This window comes from Candoia aspera, chromosome 2 (genome assembly GCF_035149785.1).
Source record: "Candoia aspera isolate rCanAsp1 chromosome 2, rCanAsp1.hap2, whole genome shotgun sequence".
Lineage (NCBI taxonomy): Eukaryota > Metazoa > Chordata > Lepidosauria > Squamata > Boidae > Candoia > Candoia aspera.
This window is the reverse complement of record NC_086154.1, coordinates 39958343-39983198: the sequence shown is the minus strand read 5'-3', so window position 1 is coordinate 39983198 and position 24856 is coordinate 39958343. Positions and strand designations below refer to the sequence as shown.

Below are 24856 nucleotides of genomic sequence, written 5' to 3'. Positions count from 1 at the left end.
TATATATTTATGATAAACCAGGTTTTTTTTAAGAAAAAAGATGATGGTATAAGGAACTTATTCTATCTTTAAATAAGAAAGAAATTGAGGTATGTTTCTCCACAGAGGCCTAGATTTACCATAGTGTACAGGTAGTCCTCACCAACTGCCTTGTTTAGCAACTGTTTGAAATTATGATGGTGTAAAAGAACCAGCTTTGCCACCAGTCCTCACATTTATGACCATTGTGGCATTCTGTAGTCATATGACCACCATTCGTGTTCTTCACAATCAGCTTCCGACAAGCAGAGTTCATGGAGAATGGGGAAGTAAAATTGCAAGTCGCAGTCATGTGAAGTCTCACTTAACGAGTAAATGGAATGTGATATAAGCCCATCACAGTCACGTGATTTTCCACTTCGCGACTGCGCTGCTTAGTGACAGAGTTGCTGGCCCCAATTGTGGTCTCTAAGTGAGGACTACCTGTAATTCTCCAATAACTCAGAGAATCTAGAAGGAACTGTCCTGAATAATTCCCAGATAAATTAACTCAGATTACAGGGGTATGATTTTACATAAATAATAATAGATTTGAAATGTTATCTTTAAATACAGCCTCTTAGGAGGCATCTATATTTTCTTCTCTGTAACTAAATAATGTGGTCTGTGTATGTGTATGCTCTCTTTTTATGTTGTGTTTGTGTGTCTTTGAATGAATGTGTGCACTGGAAAGCCAGGAACAAGCTACGTATGCTCTATGTTGGGTCACATGATCAAGAGGAAGGGGGCTTAGAATGGAACAGTTGGCAACATTCCCTGCCTAACTGCCTATCCCATAGGAATGCATTGGGAATTCTATGAAATGCTTTCCTTTGCCACCCCTGGGTGGATCCAGCCCATCCTTTAATCTGATCTTTCTTTTGCCAACTTCTCCATCCCTTACTGTTCAAGCTTCAGGAAGCTTTCAGACACATGGACAGAGAGGGAGAGTCCTGAGTCCGTACACGGTTTCTTTCCAATATTCCATCAGGTTGGAAAATATAAAAAAGCTAGAATGAGCTTGAGACATTGATGTTTGCTGTAGTGCTGTAGTTTGCTTACCACTTAGTGGTACAGTAGTCACTTTGCAATAAAACCATACTGTTTTATTGCATAGAATGAAGCATTGGAAATAGCTTTGAGGTGAGGCACTTGAAGCTGTTTTGTTTGCATCCTAGGCATTTTATAACTCTTTATAACATGGTTCCATAATCTTGAGTTTGGATGATATAGAAATTTTTCTAATTTTCTAACATTGTGATGATATACATATCATATTAAACCATGCTTATTAAACCTTGGTTTCTAGAATAAAACACAATAGATTGTGTTTGTACAACTTGCTGTGCTTTAAACCAGCTACTTTCGAGTATAGCATTAAGTTGTCTCCTTACAAGAATAGCATATAAATTTGCCTCGATACTCCATTTTACATTTTTCAAGTGGCCATTTAAGTTGAGGCATGTAGAGAAACAGCTTGAAAACATCATATATGGAACATTTGAAAGAAGGATGCCAATCTGTGATTTTTATTCATGCAATTTATTTTTATGCACAGGATTACTTTTAAGAGCCCTTAGTACAGTCACAAATCAAAATGTCTTATTAAAAGACAAATACAATAGAAAAATATTCTTTTCCTTTAAGGAAGCGTGTTAATAATTTTGTCACACAATAAAAAGCCTAGTCATTTCCAAGCTAGTTTCCCCACAATCATTTTGTAATAAATTCCAAGCTGACTATTTCATCAGTAATTGTTTTCTATGTATTTCCTTTCCCATTTTTAAATGTATTTTATCTTTGTTTTCTCAGGCTTCCATAAGAGCCTGTTTCTAAAATTCACAGCTGAAATACAAAAGAAATATCATGTAGTGGCTAAATTTTGTAGTTCTTTCTTGGGTAGTAACTCTTGCCATTAAAGCCTGTTGCATAATACTGCAGCAGTAGCTGAAATGCCCTAGCTACTTTTTGCAGCCGTATCTTTCAAAACTAAATAGAAAAAGTTCATGCACTCTGTTTAATCAGATGAAGTATATGTTATGCCACAGCAATAAATACCAGTTCTGTCAGTGTGGCCTTCTCACAAAGCCCCTTCACTGGCTTTGGAAGCAGCTTTATGATTCACATGTAATTTGTCTCTGAGACTAATACATTTGGTATAGAGGTTTAGCCTTGTGTGTTGGGGGACGGTGTTGATGTATTAGAGAAGGGACTTAAATCTGAATCTAGATCTGGAGTGCATAACTGACCTTGCTTTTTTGCAGAGGCCTGAGTTTAAATTTAATGTATAACCACTCACTATACCACTATAGTTCCATGGCAAAGAAGCTTTCTTGTAACTTCATTCTCTCCAACTTTGGAAGCAAGGCTAAAGGTGTAGTACTAAATACACTGATTAAGGAGGGTGTTCCTAGACTTTGCTTGGAGAGTTCCTAGTGCTGCCAGTCAAAACAGATTATCCGACTATTCCAGCTTTTCTTTCTTAAAGAAGCAGAAGTAATGGTGTCTAAATGGAAAGGGTAAACGTTGAAAAAACCCTCCCCCTAAAATTCCCTGGATGAGAATGATTTAATGTCATGATCTGACATGTAATACCACTTTACCAATTCTAGAATTTAGAAGCATTAATATTTTTCTGTTCCATCCCTATGTATTAAATAAGCATATTTCTCATCTAGTGACAATGCAACTGTTGTGAAATATATTTATTTTATTTATTTATTAAATTTATATCACCGCCCATCTCCCCCAATGGGGGACTCTGGGCGGTTTACAATAAATAGCATTAAAAACATAGCCACATAAAAATTACATAAAAATATACATAAAAACAAATGTAAAATCCAAGTGGAGATGGAACACAATCACTAAGAGGTGCTATGGCGCCAGCCATCCCCAGGTGGAGCTATCGCTCTCCCCCTCCCAAGCAAGGCGTCAGAACCAGGTCTTAAGTTTCTTCCAGAAGTCCGAGAGCGAGGAAACCTGTCTCAACTCCGGGGGCAAGATGTTCCAAAGGGCGGGCACCACTGCAGAGAAGGCTCGCCTCCTGGACCCCGCTAGATGAAATTCCTTTGCTGATGGGGTCTGTAGCATGCCCTCCCTGCCTGACCGGGTGGGATGGGTCACGAGGGTCTGTCGTCCAGGGCCCGGGTATGACCCCGGAGGGCCGGAACACGCCACTGGTAATAAACAGCGGCGACTTCCCCAAAGATGGCCTGCCCTCCAGGTCCCGTCATAACGTCCCCAGCCTGTCACCACCTCGATGGAATAGCCCGCCCCACAGCCCCCAGAGTTTCCTAATCCAGTAGCCTCCACTCCCAGACCTCCAGAACTCCTGGGCTTAACCAGGGGTCCCTCTTCCCACACATCCATCTTCTCCCACACCATCCACCTTAGGCAGTGGCAATCCCCCCCAGTGTACCAGCTTCTGCTCTCAGCGCTGGTGGGTCACCCCTGCCATCCACACCCTTACAGTGCCCCACCTCAACCTCTCTCACTAGAAGAGGTGGGACACACCAGCCACTCCTAACCACTCCTGACTCTCACTCAGGGGCGGGTAGATTTCCACATCAAACCAATCCTAACCTCCACCCAAGCCTCTCACCCACGGGAGGAGTGGCACACTCACACCAAGGGACCCCAGCACTCTGCCGCCTAGTATAATGGGAATGGCCAGTCTCCCTTCCCCTCCCCCCCTCCAGAATCCCCTAAGATTTTAAAACCCAGGGATTTCTCCCAAAGCCACTTCACCCCCCAATCCTTCCCATTTCCCCCCCAAGTCCATCACCCCAACAGATTCAATCTATTGCAAGGCTGCCGTTGCGAGACACCGTCTGGCCCATCGAGATGTATCAAGGGGCCACCAGGGGAGCACAGGGGGCTACTGGGATTCCGCCGGGGTCCTCCAGGGGCCACACCCAGGTATGCCGCCACCGCCGCCAGAAACCTCTGCTGCCCACCACACGCCGCTTCATTCGGGGGGGGACTCCGCTCATCTCCAGGCCACTGGGGGGAGCACAGGGGGCTACCAGGATTCTGCCGGGGTCCTCCAGGGTCCATGGGAGGACTGTTCACACCCTCCCAGGTATGCTGCTGCCGCCACCGCCGCCACCAAAAACCTCTGCTGCCTGCTGTTCGCCACTTCATTCAGGGGGGAGGAATCTGATTGTCCCCAGGTCCACCCCGATTAAGTCGGGGGACCTACCAATCCACCCCACAGCCCCCTCAGCTGACTTGAGAGCCAAAGCCAGAGGGAGGACTTGCAGAGGCTCACAGAGACTAATTCACCCCTAGAAAACCGAGGTCAGCGTCTTTCTCGCAGCGTCTTTCTCGCCATGGCTGCCATCTTGGATTTCTATAACAGCAGTAGTTGTCCTGTTTGCTCCTGTTTTTTTTTAAATATATCCAAAAAAAGGGAATAAAATTAAAATAGGTTAAATTGGTAACAACAACAGATCCAGTAAGTTTCAAAGTGAACATCTAACAGAGTGTTAGCAAAATCTTCAAATGAATAAGTTGGAATTATTATTGTTTTTATCAGAATAAATTACGCTGATGGCAATTAAATCTTGGCACTACAAAACAGATGGCATATACCCAAGAGCAGCCATATATTAGCATCCCAAGACCAACTGAGGGAAAGCTAGTATTAAACTTGTTCCAGTAGTGATGTGTAATGTTGGTATCTATCAAGTGGAGGAATTTGAATGAACAGATGTTGACCACTTGGAGTTCTAAAACATTTTTATAACTGTTGTACCACAGCAGTTAGAGATTCAGAAGTGTGTATGTATCTGCTTACATGAGGGAGAGACAAACTTGGATCACAAAATTAAATAAAGGCTTTAATGAATGAAAAAATATTACTATTAACTAGTGACATTAAGAGGGCTTTCTGAATTTTATATGAATTTAATCAGAAAAAAATCCCTTTAGATTATTTGAAAGGCTGTACTGAGAATTGTGGAGTCCTTGGTGCTCTCTGAGCCTTGTTGTTTTCTTGCAGACGTTTCACTGGCAGACTAGGCAACATCTTCAGTGCAAAAAGGGAGTGGCCCTTGCTCTCTGTTTATATACCATGGGTTGTCCAGCTTGTGTTGGTGGAGGTGTTGTTCTCTCCTTAGGAGTTCTTTGATTGGGCTGTTGTTTGCTGCTTGGTTGATTGACTGAGTTAATAGTTCCATGATTAAGGTGTATTGTGCTGTTTGATTGTTCATCTGGTGTTAATCCTAGTGTTGATTTTTGCATATCTGGGTGTTGATTGCTGGCAAGGGAGTGTCCTGGTCTTTTGGCTTTTCTCTTGTCTCTTTTGAATGGTATGTAAATGCTGTTTACCTCTATGTGTCTGTTGATGGCTGCTTTGTCTGAGTGCCAAGCTTCCAGGAATTCTCTAGCATTTTTGGATTTGGCTTGGTTTAGGATGCTCATTGTTTCCCAGCTGAAAGTATGGTTAAGTCTGTCCATGTGTTGTGAGATTAAGGAGTTTTCGCCATGTCTTTTGACTGCCAGTTGGTGTTCGTGGCTGCACTCTGCTAGTCTTCTGCCTGTCTGTCCTACACAGTGGCTGTTACAGTCCTTGCACTGTATGTCATAGATAACTCCTTTTTTTTCTTCTTGGGGTACTGGGTCTTTTGGGTTATTTAATATGTTTTGAAGAGTTTTAGTTGGTTTATGTGCTACGGTGATGCCATGCGGTTGTAACAGTCTGTTGGTGATTTCTGAGAAGTTTCTGATGTATGGTAGTGTTATCCTTTTCATAGCTTCTGTTGGTTGGGTTATAATTTGTCGAAGTTTCAATTTATAAAATAGATAATATGACCTATCTTCTCTGTAGAGGCCCATATAAATGTTGTGGTTTCAGAGAATATTGAACAAATAAGTTAAATAGTACAGTTGTTCCTGTACTATAGTTTTTCAGCCTGAATGCTTTCATGTTGGTTCTTAAACCTTCCCATAGTACCTAAGTTAATAACTTCATTTGTTTTTGCAGGGTGATAAGTAGCTGTTTTGGTTACTTTGTATTTATTTTTTGATTTGATTTGATTTGATTTGATTTGATTTGATTTGATTTGATTTGATTTGATTTGATTTGATTTCTATAGTCACCCATCTCAACAAGTGACTCTGGGCAGCATACAATCATAAAAAACAACTTTATTTTAAACAATTAAAACAATACAAAATAAATATATTGTATATATTGTATTTTAATACATACAATTACTATATTGTAATAAGTATTACAACTGGAGATGTGAATTACCCCCTATATATATGGACAATGTTATAAGAAATGTCTATTGTCAGTTTCTGCTCAGAAAATCATAGCTTGTTATTTCATCTAACAGGAAACAGTTGGGGAGCCCTTCTTCCTGCTGTTGTGTGCTATTAAACAACAAATCAATAAAGGATCTATTGATGCCATCACTGGAAAAGCAAGGTATACGCTTAATGAGGAATGGTTATTGAGAGAGAACATTGAAGCAAAACCAAGGGTAAGAAGTTCCTGTTTTGTTTTGTTTTGTTTTAATAAAAATCTGTTCGTTACTTTCACAGTTGTCTATGAGGCTTTTGTAATCAGGACACCTTAAAGATTGAAAGCATGTTTGATGCAACAGAGAGGCTGATACCTCTTTCTGAGTTTGTATCTCTGTTCTGAAATTGAAAAATGCATCTTGTTCCTAAGCAACCACAACTAAGATTACTTATTCCCTTGATAGACAAAGTGGTTGAAGCTGTGACCAGAGAAAAAAGGGACAGCAGGGATGGAACCATAGATTATTCTAAGTGTCCATTCAGTTAGCAAGCTCCCCTGAGATTAGAAAGCTTCTTCCAAACTTACTTTATTCACTTATAATTCAGGGTATTTTAGAAAAGATAGGTCATTGGTTTTTTAGTAACAGCAACCCCATTGACACATCAATCTGCCTTGAGTTTGAGGGACAGTGCTGAATACAGAAGTATGCAGGAGGGAAGTGTTTTTCAACTTAAGTGTACTAGAAAAGATAGATCTTGAAAATTGATCAACACTAGTGAGATAACTAGCCAAACACAAAATCACTGAGGTTTACAAGTCAAAATGTACCCAAAGTACAGTTTTCTTAGGAATTACATAGATTAGATACCTATTATCCAAATTTTGCTACCTATTCTGTATATCAAATGATAGTAATTGTGCTAACAGATATGGAATGTGCAATTCTTAAAATTTCAGGGTGCTAAGACCTGCAAGACAGAGTGTATATCAAATCATCAAAGTTCACAGCTGATGAAAATGGTTGCTAGTTGTAACGTTGGGTCCAGGGTTATGATGGCTTTTATACACAATATTACAAATTGTAATGAAAAATGTTGCTATGAAATGTTTTTTTATGAGACTAGTTCATGCTAAGAATCTGAAGGAATATGTTAAATTCAGCCTGTTAATAAATACTGTGAACAGATCTCTGCAAAATGCAAATTAAACTCTGCATTTGATTGCAATTGTGTAAATCTAGAAGAGCTGTGTCAGGATCAGTGGGCTCACTCGGAAGCTTTGATGGTGTAAATGGGAACAGTTTTTTGGCATTGTACCTTACTGCAAATCTCCATTCCTAACTGAACTGTAATTTACAGTACAGAGTTAAAGGGCAGCTTTGTCTTTCATGAATAACCCCATAAGAATAAATTGGGAAAGTGTAGTTGAGTCTTTGTTTACTAATGACTGAAATAAAAATGAATGCACTGTTCCATTCAGAGATATCATTAATAGCACACAAACAGTCCACAATTTGATTCTCTTTTGAAAATATATATTATGTATATTCCCATGATACAAACCGGACTGTGTAGAACTTGCAATACCTATGGCAGTATGTTGAATATTTGGGGTCAGAGGACAGTGGTACAAACCCAATCTAGTGTTATAACAATAATAATAATTTATTAAACTTGTATGCCACCCAACTCTCAACAACTCTGGGTGGCTGGTCATTTGCTGCAAACAGATTATAAGATGTTATTTTCAGATATGTAGGACTGAATGTATGCAGTACAAAAGAGAGCATATTTTGCTGTCCAAAAGAGAGAGCCAATCTGGCTAAGGTGCTGGGCTAGAAACCAAGAGACCATGATTCTGGTCCTCCCTTGGACATGAAAACCAGCTGGGGGTTCTTTGGACCAGTCACTGTCTCTCAGCCCAACTCAGCCCAACAACTTCACAGGCTTGCTGTCGTGAGGAAAATAGAGGTGGGAGCATTAGGAATGTACCCCACCTTGACTTCAGCAAAAACTAAAGGCAGAATAACAATCTAATAAATAAAATACTATTGTGAAATCATGTTAATAAGATACCTCCAGCTGTACACACAGAACAGTTCACCCTTCAGCTAATGTCTGTTCCCAAATGGTGAAAAACCAGAGTGTTCTCGCTTGAAGTCTTGTGCTCCTTTTGAATCAACTAGCTAGTACATCATAGCTCGTTGATTCAAAAGGAGCAGAAGACTTTAAGAGAGAACACTATGATTGACAAACGCAAATTCTCATAAATACCATCTTCCTGTTGCTACAAATGCTGCATGGGCCTCATTATTCCAAACAGCAAAATAAATTGTAAAGCCTTCCTAAACTGTGCCATGTCCAACTGCATTTAAGGATGTACCTGGTTGCTCTTTATTTTATTTTTTTAAAATCAAACTATATTTAATAAGCTAGATACAAGGGAGAGGGATTTTATCATAGCTTTCTCCCTAATGTGGTTTTTTTAATCTATGGGATTTTTTCTCTTGCAGAGAAGTATTTCATCATATCAACCCTCATTTGCAGTCTGAAGTAGTAAAGTTAAGACACATGTCTAGGTTTTATCTGTTTATATTTATGAGAATTATGTCAATGCAGCAGTGGTAACAACAAGGAGACACAGTGGCTCAGGTTGCTAAATGTAATTTCTGCTTAGCCCAGAGAACAGCCAAGGTCATTTATTATGTGGTACCTCTATGTTGCATCTCTCTCTCTCTCTCTCTCTTTCTCACACACACACACATACACAGAGAGAGAGAGACAGTGTTCATCATAATTCTAAGGCAAAGTAAGTTATCAGTTGCCATTCTTTGTACCCATATTCACTGGTGCTACAAAATGAATTTATAGAAGGAAATGGCAACTTGCTCCTACTCTCTGCATGACATGGTTCCTGTATTTCAGACTTTAAGTTCATAGACAGGACCGTTCAAGGAGAGCTTACAATGTTCTCATACCTCCTTGAATAAAACAGTCAATATCAATTTACTGAACTATAAATCAGTGCTTTTCACTAGCTTTTAAATTCATCTCCTGCCCTCCCTCTCTCTTTTAATATGCGGTAGCTAGATGTGCCAAGAATTCTTTGAGTTTATAGTTCATGAGCTTTTTATGTCTTATAACTTGTGCGTATCACCTACAACCTTAGCAACCATCTTCCTCCACAGAATCTTAATGTGTCTTTCCAAGGCTGTGGAATGGATTCTCTCAGTGTTCGAGTAATGGATACAGATACCCTTAGTCAAGTTAAAGAGAAGATACTTGAAGCCTTTTGCAAGAATATTCCATATTCCCAATGGCCAAGAGTAGAAGATGTTGACCTAGGTAAATAACTTTTCTATTCAGAAACATCAGTTTCTGAACTGATATGAATGCTCATTATATACAAGATAATGTTCAGAAATGGAACATCTGCCCTTGGTGTTTTGGTTTGATCATCTGCTTTGGAATTAAGTGTTTTAAGAGAATTGGTATTTGTTTTGTTTTCAGAATTATACTTTGCCACTAAGAGTACTTACATTATGTACAAGCAAAAGAAATCCCAAGCTTTCTATATAAGCAAAAGAAATTCCAAACCTACAACCCCCAGGAATGAAAAATAACAAGGATAGGCTGAATTGAGGGGAAAAAAGAGAGAGTATGTAAAAGATTTAGTAAATAGAGATGGCACTAATTATTGAATGACCAAGTCATCAAATAAGACACTGAAGGCTAAATCTCAAGAATGTCCCAGTTGTGCCTTTTGGGTACCCTGAGGCATATTCAGGGAAACAGCAACTGGAACATAAAGTACTGTTGCTAATAATTGCCAAAAAGTAAGAAGATCTTGTCAGAAGCAAAAGTGACAAGCTTTATTTCCAAATACAGGTAGTCCTCACTTAACAGCCATTCATTTAGCAACCAACCAGAGTTACAATGGTGCTGAAAAAACTAACTTGCAACCATTACACTTACAACCATCGCAGTGGTCCTGCGGTCACATGATCACCATTTTCGACCTTCCCAGCTTCTGATAAGCAAAATCAATAGGGAACTGTGTGAATCACTTAATAACCATGTGATTCACTTAATGACCACCGCAAAAATGATCATAAAATCAGGTCCAGATTCACTTAATGATCGCATCGCTTAGCAACCTAAATGCTGGTCCCAATTGTGGTTGTTAAGCGAGGACTACCTGTATAAATGCTGGGGGAGTATAGAGAAGATGCTGAAGCTCACAGGGAACTCAGCAGTTTCCCTCCTCTGAACTACAAAAAAAAAAAATTAAGATGAAGTTCTGATAAAATTGGAAATTTGAAAAAATGTCTTGGTTGAAATCAGAAAAAAAATGCTAGCAGAAGGCAAGCTATACAGTCAATCAATAGATTTTAATTTTGTTTATATTTTCTTGTGATCCAGAATTCATGTTTGAAATTAACTGAATTTCTGTTTAAATACATTCAGGATTAGACAGTACTTGAACAAAAGCAATTGCTGGTTTTTTATTTAAATCCAGGTAGTTGGAAATCAGAGTGTTGAAAAATCTTCCTGTAGGTTCCTTTTCTTTGCATATTCTAAATATGATAATACTTTTATTGGTACAGATGGTATAAAGAGGGTCATAACATCTGAACAGAGTGTGGGGATTGTAAGTTATCTACTTGCTATGGTCTTAAAAGATTTCCCACCATGGTTACTCACATGTGAGTTTCATGGAATAAAAATGCTCTTAAAATATTTGAGTGCTTGTTTCCCAAATCACAAATGTAGCATCAAAATAAGAAAAATGATTTATATTCTTGCTGTATTTCAGGCAACTCTTCCATTCACCCCATTTTCTTTCTTTAGAATGGTTTGCCACGAGCACTGACAGTTACATCCTCCGGGACCTTGATGACACTTCAGTGATGGAAGATGGCAGGAAAAAGCTGAACACCTTAGGACATTATAAGGTAAAAAGCGTCGGTGCTCCAACAAGTTCCCTTCCTTTAAGCCTGGCTCTCCTCAGAGGCCCCATGATTTGCTTTCTAAGCAGGATTAACAGAAGCAGACAGGAAGGTTGCCATAACTCCATGAGACCTTCTGGGGAACAGACATCTGCCCTGGCGAGAAATTCGTTAATATTGCAACACATCAAGACTAATTAAACACTTTTCATGCAAAACAAGATATTGCTGTGGAAGAAAAAGCCTCTTTTTCCCAGTGGCTGCCATCCATCCTAATTAAAATCACTCCTTAAACAGGAGAGTCAGAGTTCGCATTGATCTCTTAGGGGAGCATGAGTTGCCCACAAAAGAAGCTTGCTTTTTTTTCCTACTTTCTTTGTGAAAAATAATTTCAATTTCATTTGAAGTGACAGTCACATAATTTAGGCCTCTCTTCAAAGCATTTTCACATGCGTATACTAATTTCATACAAATAGCCATGGGACTGAGCATGTACTACTTCTGTTGATTGATGCTCAATTAAACCCTTCTTACTTTTAAACATTATGTTCAGCCAATCATGTGGTGGCTATGTATGTAAACTAGTCTGTGATCTAGTGTGTATTTCAGAAAAACTCCCATTATGGAATATGCAAGGAAAATGGTATAACAAAAAATTCATGTGTATTTTGCAGGAAGAATCTGCTATCAGAATATTAGATTTCTGCCATCTCCTGTTCACGGATCTTTTGTGCAAAATCCATAGTTTTATTATGCTGGTGTAAGGCATTTTGCCACATAAGAAAAATAGAGAGAGAAACAATTTGTAGTATACAAGCCTCTGCATGCTTATTTACAAAGTCCCTCTTTGCACAATGTGGCCTTCCTAAGTGAGTAGCATGCTCAGGGTTACATTTAATTCATGTTGTTGTTGCCTCTGCAGAGACCTTTATATTTTCATCAAAATGTAAAATGTGAATTATTTAGTACTTATATGCATATTAAAGATGTGATGCAGTATAATATAGTTAAATTATCCAAGCCTTTGATGACTATAGAATTAATTTACAGCAATTTTATTTTAAAGAGCTGATAATGGGACAGAGAAAAAGGAGAGGGTCTGTAAACATTTGTCAGCAGCAAGTTGCAGAAAAATGCATACAACCTAAGTCTGAAATGCTTGTTCCAAAACAAACATGGAGATTCTAACTCTTTGCTGATTTTATTCTGTAAATGTCTCTCAGTCATTTTGCAGAAATGTCACAATGTAATTTGCTGCTTGTTCCTAATAGACTCTGATTTTATATGCTTCTCTTCTCCTCTCTCCCTCCCTCTGGCTCACAGATCCCTGATGGTGCCTCCCTAGCTATGAGCTTAACAGATAAAAAAGATACCACTTTAGGTAGAGGTAAGATGACACTCATTTTCTTTCACAAATATCCATGGATTTTGCAGGGAGGATGTTATATTATTATTATTGTTTATATTTTTATTAACTAAGGATTAATTACTGCAACAGACATTTGCGGTTTATCCCAATTTTGCTTTGTGTTACTAAACGCAGAATGGAAGTTACAAAAAATGAGGAAGTTTTTTTTGTTTGTTTTGTTTTTTGTTTAGCAAAAGACGGCATGAGAGGAAAAGGTTATGAACCTCCTCCCTTCCCCCAGCATCTCAGTCTTTTGCTTAATTTGCAGCCTTTACCCAAACAAAAGATGTACAGTTGAGTATCAGGGGTAGTCTGGCTCAATAAAGTAGCATTATCTTTATTTTTAAAATGTTAATACATCTTTTGAAAATACTAAGGCTTTTGCTCAGATTTGCAAAAGTGAGCAAAACGTGAACTAACTCTATAATTGGAAGCAGAATTAGTGGGGGGGGGGGTTTAAGTTAATAGTGGATGCAAGGGGTATAAGGAGCCACAGCACAAAGGAATGGGAGATTTAACCCCTCCTCTCTAGCCATGATCCCAATTAAAGAAATTTCTCATGTTCTGTTAGGAGGTGGAAAGAGAAACCTCAGATCACATTATACTTTGGATCCAATAAGACGTTGGGCTCCAAAATCACTGTTAGCTCTTCTGTGCTGGTCTATGACCATAATAAACCATTTTCTCTTTCTTTCTTTTTTTAAAAAAACCTTTCTATTGTTAACTAGGATCACATGTAATTTATCCCTGACTAACCTACGAAAAGTAAAACAAACTGAAAATACAAACCTGGAAGACAAACACCTGCATAAAGCATCTTAGCTTTACTTTATTTTATTGATTATAGCTATATAATAAATATAGCTATATTTAAGAGAGCAGCGGCGGAGCATGGCATTGTCATCCAGGAGTTTCAGACATAGTTGGATATGAGACCCTCAATGTAAGGTTGGGCCATAGAGATCAGTAGGGACTGCTACTTGCTTATCTTCCTCCCTGTAGTGTAGCAGCATTCCTGTGCAAGGTCCTTGACTCTGTGACTTAGTTGGCAGTGGAATTCCCCAGGCTAATAGTTCTGCAGGACCAACTAGCCTTCTCTGGAAGTCAGAGGTGGCTCAGAAGTTCATGGCAACCATGGGCCGGGTCCAACTTATTCAGGGTCCAACTCACAACAGAGGTTTCACATTAGATTTTTGTCTCATGACAGTGGCTTGGTGATACAGGGTTGGAGGATGTTAATAGCTATCCCTTGCCATGTCCTTCTGGCCCTAGACTTTTCTGCGGCCACTCCACCCCTCCACTGCAGGGAAGTAGGGCTTATTCCGTTGGCCCACTCCAGGCAACTGATGAACCCAGTGCAGTTTCAGAGGGAACTTGGAGTTTTTCCTGAAGCTCTGGTACATAGTTTGGCCAAGGCCTTGGTTACAGCTTGGAATGAGCACATGGCAGGGGCCTTGCATTGGAGCTGGTGCACAATTTGGGGATCCTTCTGGACTTGTGGAGGAACAGGTAGCAACCTTAGCTAAGGGTACCTTTGCACAGTTGCACCTTGGGTGCCAGTTGTGCTCATTCCTGGATCGGGAGGCCTTGCTCATAGTCACTCATACATTTGTCACTTCCCAGTTAGATTACTGCAATGTGCTGTACATGGCGATGACTTTGAAGACCATCCAGAATTTACAGCCGATCCAGAATGCAGCAGCATACACAGTTTCGTGTGCCCTTTGATTTACTGGTCTTGCACCACTGTTGTGTGAGCTGCACTAGCTCCCAGTTTCTTTCCAGGTGCAATTCAAGGTGCTGGTTATCACCTTTAAAGCCCTGCATAGCATAGGTCCAGGTTATTTGTGGGACCACCTCTCCCTGAAGGTATCTCCATATTCCACTGGCTGGCTCTCCTGCCAGGCATTGGAATAGGGTGCGGCTGGAGCCCAGTGATTTTGATTGTTTATGCATTGGGGCATGTTGTTTTAGGATGCTAGTTCTTTTTTTTTTGGCTGGTTTTTATTGCTTCTTTTATGTTTTAATTGTTCTCTTTGTGAGCTGCCCAGAGTTACAGTATGTAAGATGGCAGCCATATATGTTTCTTAAATAAATACAGTAAATATTTGATCTTAAAGGTTTATTTGAGAAGGAATAATTCTGTCAAATGGGAGAATGGTTCCTTCATGCCATTAGTGGTAGACTAGGCCAAGAGATAGCAAAGAGGCCAAATACAAGCAATTTTAAGGTCAGAAGTCAGGCTAGAGGTCAAACACAAATTTTCACGTAGAGGTAGCCAGTTTAACAGCCAAACACGAAGGCATATTCCAGGAACAATGTTCAGAGTCAAGATGTAGCAGTCTAACCATGATAGAGGAGGCTAGAGCTTGGTTAGAGGCTGGTATTCAAATAACTGTCTTAGCACCAGAACTGAAGCCTTACAAAATAACATCCAGGCCTCAGGTGCAAGCCATGAGACCTTTTAAAAAGAATCTGACTGTATAAAAGGACAGTTCTCACAAGTAAGCTTTTACCCAAAAGGAAGTTTGTTTTTCTGTGTGTTCAGCTTAAGATCCAGACCATCATGGGCTGGTTCACTGAAGGAGGCTCCCAGGCACCTGAATATGAACTGTGATTTCAGTACTCAAGTTTAGTATCTAATGGAACAGTTCTCCAAAATATTTTCTCTCTGAAGGCTTGTCCTCAGATGAGGATTATTCTAGGGGAGGCATGACACTTTTTTCCAAGGAGTTCCATACAAGATACATAGTTTCCCCCTTTTATTCTTAAAACAATCCCGGGAAATAGACTAAACTGATAAAGAGCAATTAGCTCTAGATTACTTAGCTAACAGCATACAGTACATTTTGGCCTGAGACTCCTCTATCCCCTTGCAAGACTCTGAATGCCAAATTAAGCCTCTTACATCTTAGACTGTTGTATGAATTTATTATTGTCACTGCAGACCAGTGTTTCAGTTTTCTGTATATTGCGCTAAATATGTGTATAGTACTCCAGTAATCAATATTTCTCTTATCTCTATTTCTCCCTTAATCTCCTAAGCATAACACTTAAACAATAGTATGTGTTTTGCACTGTGAATAAAGGATTAAAAAAAAATATCTGAAAGGGGAACCGAAACCCCAGTCCTCTTTCCAACTGCAATGTATTCCAAGGTGAAAAGCTTTATTTATTTACCTATTTCCAATATTTATTGTATATCCTGCTCCAATCCTACAGACTCTGGGCAGGTAACTACAAGATAAAATATACAAAACAGATAAGAAAACAAAAGAGTAAAACGTGTAAAAGAAGTGCTAAGAAGAACTAACAGCCAAAAGCACACTCAAACAAAATGGTTTTTACTTGACTACAGAATCAGGCAGGGTTGGAACAATCTGTACTTCTGAGGGAAGGTCATTCCAAGGATCAGGGGCCACCACTGAGAAGGACCTGTGAAAATTCTGAACCATTGTCCGGATGCAGTGATGCATCTAGAGAAATTGAAGCTCAGTCAAACTAAAGCTGATTGCAGACATGGTTAGACTCTTTCTGAAAGATCAAGTTTGCACTCAAGAAGTGTTCCTGGATCAGATGTTGCTTCTATATACTCAGGCAGTTCTGAAGCCAGAATGTTTCTGCCCAGTTTCAACTGTTCTATTGTACCCCTTTTTAGGAAAGGTGGATCTGACTGCAGTTATTCATACCACTTCCAAACTACATTACTGGAACTTGCTGTTACACAGTATTACTGATGAAGAGTGCTTAAAAACAGTACAAAATATCAGAGCAAGATTACTTTCAAATATATGATTTTTTTTAAAAAAATCATATTATACCAAGTCGTGGTTCCTCCAAAATTATCTCTGGTTCTGCTTCCACATGCTGACATTTATGTATAAAGTCCTAATGTCATGCGCTGCCTACCTCCAAGTAACACACAGACACTGATTCCGTTGAAGCAGGCTCTGGTTTATTCGTAGTGTAGATACAGTAGTAGAAAAAAGCTGAGAGTGACAGGAGCGCGCCGGTGCGGGGTTTAAATACCCCGCGCCGGTCAGCGCCCCCTCACTCGCGGTTACGTCACCCCCCCTTTGTCCAACATGCTGTCTTGCCGGTAGGTGAGGGGTTGCGAGGCCCCGCTGGCGCTCCGGGATCGCCCATCATCGGTTTCCCTATTCCTCCGGTGATTGCTGTCAGCTGGGCGATCTCCGTTGCGCTAGCGCTAACAGCTTGGGTGTGCCTCGCGATCCGCTTAGCCATTGTATCTTGTTCTTTAGTCTTTGTAAGTTGATGGCTACTTATCTTGAGCCCCTTCCCCTGTTTCCTTGTTATTGTCATGTGTGCCATTGCGCTGATGTCTTCAGCTCAACGGCACTCATGACATACTGCCCCCTGTCCAAATAGTGCCCCCCCCCGGCTTTCCGGTTTTTTACCAGGAGAGCTGTCAAAATGGTTTTTTTTTTTTTTTTTTTGAATTTCCCGCCGGAGTGTTTTCGCCCCTCCCTTTGTTCCGCCCTCTCCCACGTGTCCCTCTAGGGTGTGTTCTTAGTGCGTCACACCCTGGGCGTGCGCATGCTCCGGCCACACCCTGTTTGTTTGGCTCAGTTCGACGAGGAGAGAGGCGTGGCTGGTCGGGTGCTTATCAGCTCCAGGTAGGGCCCTTATTTTTATTCTAAGTGCATCGCCTTTGTTATGTGTGCTCCTGGGCGTTGCCCCCAGGATGCACTGTTGACTTGATTGCCACTCCCCCGTGGGCCTGGGGCGGGGGGAGGGTGCTGGTGACCGCTTGTCACTGCTTCTTGGGCCCGGGGCGGGGGGGGTTCACCCAAGTCGCGGGCTTGGGGGGGCCCTTTCCCTTGGGGCACGGTAGGCGGGGGGGGCGCGGGGGAGGGGTTATGCAGGTGTCGGTTTGCTAGTCTTGCTTTAGGCTTGTCGGGGTACGCCCGGTGAAAAGCCCGGGTCAGGTCAGGCGCGTTAACGTTGTGCGCCGCCACCCATTCTAAAGTTTCCACCTGACCAAATAGTGTAAAGTTCCCCGTTGCCTGCGGGAGTCGAGTATGTCCCTTACGTCAAAGTGATGTTGGCCGTCGATCATCACCGGTGAGGGCAGTGGCATGCTTGGGTGCCATCGGGAGGTGGTTGCCGGTTTCAGGAGGCTGGTGTGGAATACCGGGTGGAGTCTCCGTAGGTTGTGTGGCAGGTCCAAGCGTATTGCCACCGGGTTCACTATCTGCGTGACTCGGAACGGCCCGATGTACTTAGGCCCCAGTTTTTTCGAGGGTTGGGGCGACTTTAGGAATTTGGTGGATAGGTAGACTATATCCCCCGCCTGGAACGTCGGTTGTTGGCGCCGGTGCTTGTCGGCCTGCTCTTTGTAGGCCGCCTGTGCTTCCTTCAGCGCTGCCGTGATTATTGGCCACGATTCCGCAATCTTCCGTCCCCAGTCGCTAGCGTCCACCTGGGGTTCCGGGGGTTGTGGTAGCTCCGGTATGGGGACGAAGTCGCGCCCCGAGACTACCTCGAACGGAGTTTTCCCTGTGCTCGTGTGAAGGGCGTTGTTGTATGCGACTTCGGCGAACGGGAGCAGTTCGGCCCAGTCGTCTTGATGGTAGTTGGTGTATGAGCGTATGAATTGTTCTAGGGTGGCATTGAGGACCTCTGTGGCTCCGTCCGTCTGGGGGTGCCAGGCAGTGGATAGGGCCTGTTGGGTCCCCGTCAGCTTTAGGAAGGCCCGCCAGAATTTAGAAGTGAATTGTGTGCCTCTGTCGGTCACCACACGTGCGGGACATCCGTGTAACCTGTACACGTGGATGAGGAAGAGTTTGGCTAGGTGTTGTGCGGACGGGACCGATGTGCAGGGGATGAAGTGGGCCTGTTTCGAAAAATAGTCTTTCACCACCCAAATGGCCGTTTTCTTCTGGCTGGGTGGGAGGTCCACTATAAAATCCATGGAGATTTCCTCCCATGGGCGGGAGGGTTCTGCCACCTGTTGTAAAAGCCCCGCGGGTTTGCCTGGTGCCCGTTTGGCTCTGGCGCACGTTGGGCAGGACGCTACGTAAGCTTTCACGTCCCGTCTTAGCGCGGGCCACCAGAATTGACGCCTTGTTAGGTGCAGGGTCTTGAGGAACCCAAAGTGTCCCGCTTGCTTGGTGTCGTGGGATCTATGCAAGATCGCTTGGCGTTGCGAGTCCGGGACATAGATTCTGCCTTCCCCCCATGCCAGGTCCTGTGCCATCGTTACCTTGTCGGGGTTTGCCAGGAACCAGGGGTCGGTTTTGAGGGCGGCGGCAAGGTCCGTGCGTATCCCCCCTGGTAGTTGCGGTTGGCGTCGTCTGGTCACAGGTTGTCCCGCCGTCGGCTGCGCCGTAGAGTCGAGCTGCCTCCGAGCGCCGCTCCGGGTGGTTACGGCCATCCCCAGTTGAGAAGCGGATAGGACCGTCCCAATGGTGTCTGGGGCGGGCTCTTCGTCTTGGGGCAGTCGGGAAAGGGCGTCAGCCAAGAAGTTCTTTTTACCCGGCATGAACTTCAGCTGGAAGTTGAAGCGGCTGAAGAATTGGGCCCATCGGACCTGTTTTGGGCTGAGGCGTCTGGGCGTTCGGAGGGCCTCGAGGTTCCGGTGGTCGGTCCAGACCTCGAATGATTGGGCCGCTCCTTCGAGTAGGTGTCTCCATGTTTCTAGCGCCGATTTTACCGCGAAGGCTTCCTTCTCCCAGACGTGCCATCGCCTTTCTGTCTCGGAGAATTTCCTCGACAGGTAGGCGCATGGTTTAAGGAGTCCTGTGGGGTCCTTTTGGAGTAGGATGGCCCCCAGGGAGAAGTCTGAGGCGTCGGCTTGGACCACGAACGGCCGTTCTGGGTCCGGGTGCGCGAGGATTGGCTCTGTGGTGAACAGCGCTTTCAACTTATTGAATGCGGTCTGGCACGCGGGAGTCCAATTCAATACTGTGCCCAGGTTCTTGGCGCGTCGGGTGTCCCCCACCCCTTTGGTTTTGAGGAGGTCCGTTAGGGGGAGGGCTATCTCTGCGAACCCCCGGGCGAATGATCTGTAAAAATTCACGAAGCCGAGGAAGCTCTGGAGTTGGCGTCTGTTGCGGGGGCGTTCCCAGTTCAGCACCGCCTCGACTTTTGCGGGGTCCATTTCTATGCCGTCTCCGGAGATCCGGTACCCCAGGTAGTCTAGGCGCGCTTTATGGAATTCGCACTTTGCGGGTTTGGCATAGAGCTGCGCCCTTCTGAGCTTATCGAGGACTTGTCTGACTAGGGTCACATGTTCCTCGTGCGTTTTAGTGTAGATCAGGACGTCGTCTATGTAGACGAGGACCCCTTTGAACAGGTGTTCATGCAGGACCTCATTGATGAGCTGCATAAACACCCCCGGGGCCCCCGCGAGTCCGAACGGCAGCACTTTGTACTGGAAGGCGCCTAGGGGGCAGTTGAACGCAGTCTTCCATTCGTCCCCCTCCCTGATTCGGATGCGGTAGTACGCCTCGCGAAGGTCCAGCTTGGAGAAGACCTTGCCCGTGGACAGGTGGGCGAGCATATCTTTCACCAGGGGTAAGGGGTATTTGTTGGACAGGGAAGCCGCGTTTAGGCCCCGGTAGTCGGTGCAGAGCCGTAGGGTGCCGTCTTTCTTCTCCCGGAATAAGACGGGGGCTCCGACCGGTGAGCATGCTGGCTCTATGAATCCCCTCTCTAGGTTTTTATCGATGAACTCCCGGAGGGTTGCCATCTCCTTCGGGGTCATCGAGTAGATCTTCGGTCTAGGTAAGGGGACGTCGGGCAGCAGGTCAATCCGACAGTCCGTCTTGCGGTGGGGGGGTAGTTGGTCAGCTTCCGCCTCTCCGAAGACCTCGGAGAAGTCGGCGTATTGTTCTGGTAGGTCTGCTGTGGTAGCTGCGTTGTCCTGTGTAGTCGCCTCTGCTCGTCCCACAGTGGGGTTGGTTCTGCCCACCGGAACTGGCGCCCGGTACTCGCCGTCGCCAAATGTGAAGGTGCGGGTCTCCCAGTCGATGCGCGGGTTGTTTGTCGCGAGCCATGGCATTCCCAAGACTGCAATGGGTCGTCCGATGTGGGTGACAATGAACGATGTGCGTTCGGTGTGAGTGCCCATTTGCAGGGTGACCGGCTCGGTCTGCATCGTGGCTGGTTTCCCTCCCGCTGTTGAGCCGTCCAGCTGGTGGAATGCCAGCGGCGTGGGGAGGGGGGAGCAGCGGAGGTCAAGTTTGGCGACTAAGTCGGGGTGGATGAGGTTTTTCGAGCACCCCGAGTCCACTAGTGCCGCGGCCGTGGTGGCTCCATTGCCGGCAGAGAGTTTGATTGCCGCCATTATAACGGAGCTTTCGCCGTTCCGTCGAGGTGGTCCGCGCTGCTGTCCCACCGCCTGTCTCGCAACGCGTTTCAGGGCAGGCGGGGAGCGTTTCCCGCCGGCTGGTCTGGGTCTACGGCGTCCTCTTCCCCCCAGTAGGCGTCCCAGCCTTCCTCTGGTGTCGCTGTGGCTCCGGTCATTCGGCGGTGAGGGGGCGGCGGCGGGTTATGTGGTTTTAGGCTAGTTTTCGGGGCGGGTTTAGGCACACTGGCCGGCGGTCGGTTGGCGAAGCAATCTGCCGTGCCCCAGTTTTCCACACCTCCCGCAGGGCCCACGATTAAATTTCTTCCTTGGGTATGTGGGACCGGCCGTCCCCACGTGTGGTGCGGGTACCTTTTGGCAGGTGTTGGTCGTGTCTTCCGTCGTTGTCATGAGGAAGGTGCGGTGCGCGTGTTCTGCTTTCCCCGCGAGGTGGATCCACCCGTGTAGAGTCTCTGGGTCGTCGCGGTAGAGGGCCCATTGAAGTACGTCGCGGTTGAGCCCCCTTTTGAACATTTCCAGCAGGGTGGTCTCGGACCAGTCGTTGACCTTCCCCGCGAGGGCTTTGAACTCGAGGGCGTAGTCCGGGACAGTGCGTGCGCCCTGTTTAAGTCTTTGGAGTGCGCTTTTCGCCCTCACTTTGGCTAGTGGGTCCTCAAAGTAGCTCTTCATCTCGTTGATGAAGGTGGGGAAGTTGGCGAGGGCGGGGGAGCTGGACTCGTACAGTTGGACGTACCAGTCCGCCGCCCGGTCTTGTAGTTTGATCGCCACGGCTGCGATCTTGTCCGCTTCGGAGTCATAGGAGTGTCCGTGCCTCCCCATGAACTCCCTGGCGTTCGTGATGAAGAACGACAGTTTCGCAGGGTTCCCATCAAAGAAGATGGGGAAGTCCTTTGGGGCCCGGGCGTTTTGTGAGCCCCTTCCTCTCGCTTCCCGGCCTGTGGCGTCGTCCGCCTGGGCCGTTTGTTGGCCGTCATCTGGCCCGTGTGAGTTCGGCGCCTCGCTCGGGGTGTGGACCTGTGCGGGGACGTCGTTGGGCGGCGCAGGGGACATCAACGACTGAAGCATGGTCCGGAGTTCCTTCAGTTGGGTCTCCATGGCCGCGAGTCTAGCTTGTGCGTCCCCGTCCGTGATCCGCGCCGCCGCTGGGGCCAGTTCCATCGGTGTGTCGGCGGGGGTGGGTCACCGGTGGGGTTCAGGCCCTCCCGACCGTTGGTCCGCTTCCTCTGCCGTCAGCTGGGTTGCTTCTTCGTCCTCCCCCGTGCTTACCGCCGTTGGGCTGCCGCTCCACGCCCGTGGCTGGGGTGCGATGTGGGGCGCGGGGTTCTCCGCTGGTCTCGGGAGGTATGTTGCTCCCTCCCGTGGCCGGGTTGCCTCCGTCGCCATCTCCCCTTGGGGTTGGAGCTGAGGCTCGGGTTGGGCCGGGTGGGCGTCCATGGCTCCGGGAGTCCGCGGTGCCTCTGGCCTCGATCGGTCCTCCTCTGCTTCTTGCCGTGCGGCTCGCCCCCCTTGTCCGCGTCGCACCGGCCTCATGGTTCCTGGTCTTCTCGCCGTCTACTCCTCCCGCGGCTCGTTGTCATCCGGTGGGGCTCGGCGAGGCTGAGTTTATGACTCTCAGCTTTATGTCATGCGCTGCCTACCTCCAAGTAACACACAGACACTGATTCCGTTGAAGCAGGCTCTGGTTTATTCATAGTGTAGATACAGTAGTAGAAAAAAGCTGAGAGTGACAGGAGCGCGCCGGTGCGGGGTTTAAATACCCCGCGCCGGTCAGCGCCCCCTCACTCGCGGTTACGTCACCCCCCCTTTGTCCAACATGCTGTCTTGCCGGTAGGTGAGGGGTTGCGAGGCCCCGCTGGCGCTCCGGGATCGCCCATCATCGGTTTCCCTATTCCTCCGGTGATTGCTGTCAGCTGGGCGATCTCCGTTGCGCTAGCGCTAACAGCTTGGGTGTGCCTCGCGATCCGCTTAGCCATTGTATCTTGTTCTTTAGTCTTTGTAAGTTGATGGCTACTTATCTTGAGCCCCTTCCCCTGTTTCCTTGTTATTGTCATGTGTGCCATTGCGCTGATGTCTTCAGCTCAACGGCACTCATGACACCTAAATAAATTGTATGGGGCCTAAAAGGCTCCCTTCTACTACTTCAGCATGCCCATAATTTGCAGTTACAGTACCTCCTGAAATCTTATTACTAGTATTCCCAGTATGAAGTCTATGGGCCCACGTAGCCCCAGACATCAAGAAACATATGCCACATGTGCCTAAAACTACTTTTATTAAGATTAGCTATAGTAACAGAATCTTGCAGGTTTGCATGTGCTTCTCCTCCTTTCTCTTTGATCTTCATGGGAATTTTGGGTGTGTCTGTCTGAGATGCTTTTGTGCCCCTCTCTCCTCATCTGGGGTTCTGCAGTGTTCATCTGCTCATTGCCTTGGCAATGGATCTTCCCTCTCTTTACTCTCTACAGTTGGGCAACCTGAGGTCCCATGGCCAAATACAGTCCCAGAATCTCTTGTATTGTGGCCCTCAGAGTTCCTGCTTAACCCCAGCTGCCAAAATCGGTGGCTTACTTTCTCATCGTTTTGATACAAACACACAAAAATGGTAGTGTAAGCTCTAAGATAGGTTTAAGAGGATTAAGCAAAGCAAATGGTCCCAACTCCCCCCTGCAACAAGGAGAGAACAAAAGAAAATCCTGGCTCTACTCCTACCACAACACAAGGTCACTCTGCACTATTACTGCTCCTCTTGTGGCCTTCAAAATATGAAATGGAGCAACCCCTGTAATGGAACATCAGAAGAACATAGGGCTGCTACAGAAAAGACATCTGAGTCCGGGAAAGTAGAAAGCATGAGAAAGAGACTCCAAACAACCCCACTTTGATTGGGTTAGATATAACTTGAAGTAGAGAGGGGCTTTGACTGGATTTCAAAATTCTGTTACAAGACTTTAAACACATTAAAGTACATCCCAAAACCCCTTGTCATTCCTGTTTACTGACCTTGCCTACTTTGAAGGGGTGAAAACCCTTGCCCGAAAGGCGTTCTTGGGAAGGAAGAGAAAAATATGGGAAAACTGAAAGAAGTTCTCAGCTTTCAGGCAATGCTCATAAGGAAAGGAAAGGAAAGGAAAGGAAAGGAAATTTGGGGCTACTCTGCAAGCTGGGCTTCAGCAAAGGATCGTGGTGCTGGAGCTTGAGCACCTCAATGATGCCATGAGCTAAACCGTGAAGGGCCACCCAAGACGGGAAGGTCATGACAGAGAGGTCAGACTAAATGCGATCCCTGGGGAAGGTAATGGCAACCCACCTCAGTATTCTTGCCGTGAAAACTAAATGGATCAGTACAACCAGAGATATGTCGGTATACCATCGGAAGATGAGACCCCCAGGTCGAAAGATGGTCAAAATGCTACTGGGGAGGAACAGAGGATGAGCTCAACTAGCCCCAGACGTGATGACGCAGCTAGCTCAAAGCCGGAAGGACGGCTAGCGGCCGACGGTGCTGGTGGTGAACGGCGAATCCGATGTTCTAAGGATCAACACACCATCGGAACCTGGAATGTAAGATCTATGAGCCAGGGCAAATTGGATGTGGTTATTGGTGAGATGTCAAGATTAAAGATAGACATTCTGGGCATCAGTGAACTGAAATGGACTGGAATGGGCCACTTCACATCAAATGACCACCAGATCTACTACTGCGGACAAGAGGACCACAGAAGAAATGGAGTAGCCTTCATAATTAATAGTAAAGTGGCTAAAGCAGTGCTTGGATACAACCCAAAAAACGACAGAATGATCTCAATTCGAATTCAGGGCAAGCCATCTAACATCACAGTGATCCAAATATACGCCCCAACCACAAATGCTGAAGAAGCTGAAGTAGAGCAGTTC

The 24856-nt window shown here is 45.2% G+C and overlaps 1 protein-coding gene across 1 annotated transcript in view; it reads left to right on the top strand.

The window, feature by feature from the left end:
* PLXND1 (plexin D1) overlaps positions 1 to 24856 on the top strand; it is a 193069-nt gene that overhangs the window by 149170 nt on the left and 19043 nt on the right. Inside the window, exons 26-29 of the mRNA XM_063291644.1 lie at positions 6366 to 6512; positions 9462 to 9618; positions 11125 to 11228; positions 12546 to 12609. Of these exons, the coding sequence (XP_063147714.1) occupies positions 6366 to 6512; positions 9462 to 9618; positions 11125 to 11228; positions 12546 to 12609 (472 nt within the window). The remainder of the gene's footprint in view (positions 1 to 6365; positions 6513 to 9461; positions 9619 to 11124; positions 11229 to 12545; positions 12610 to 24856) is intronic.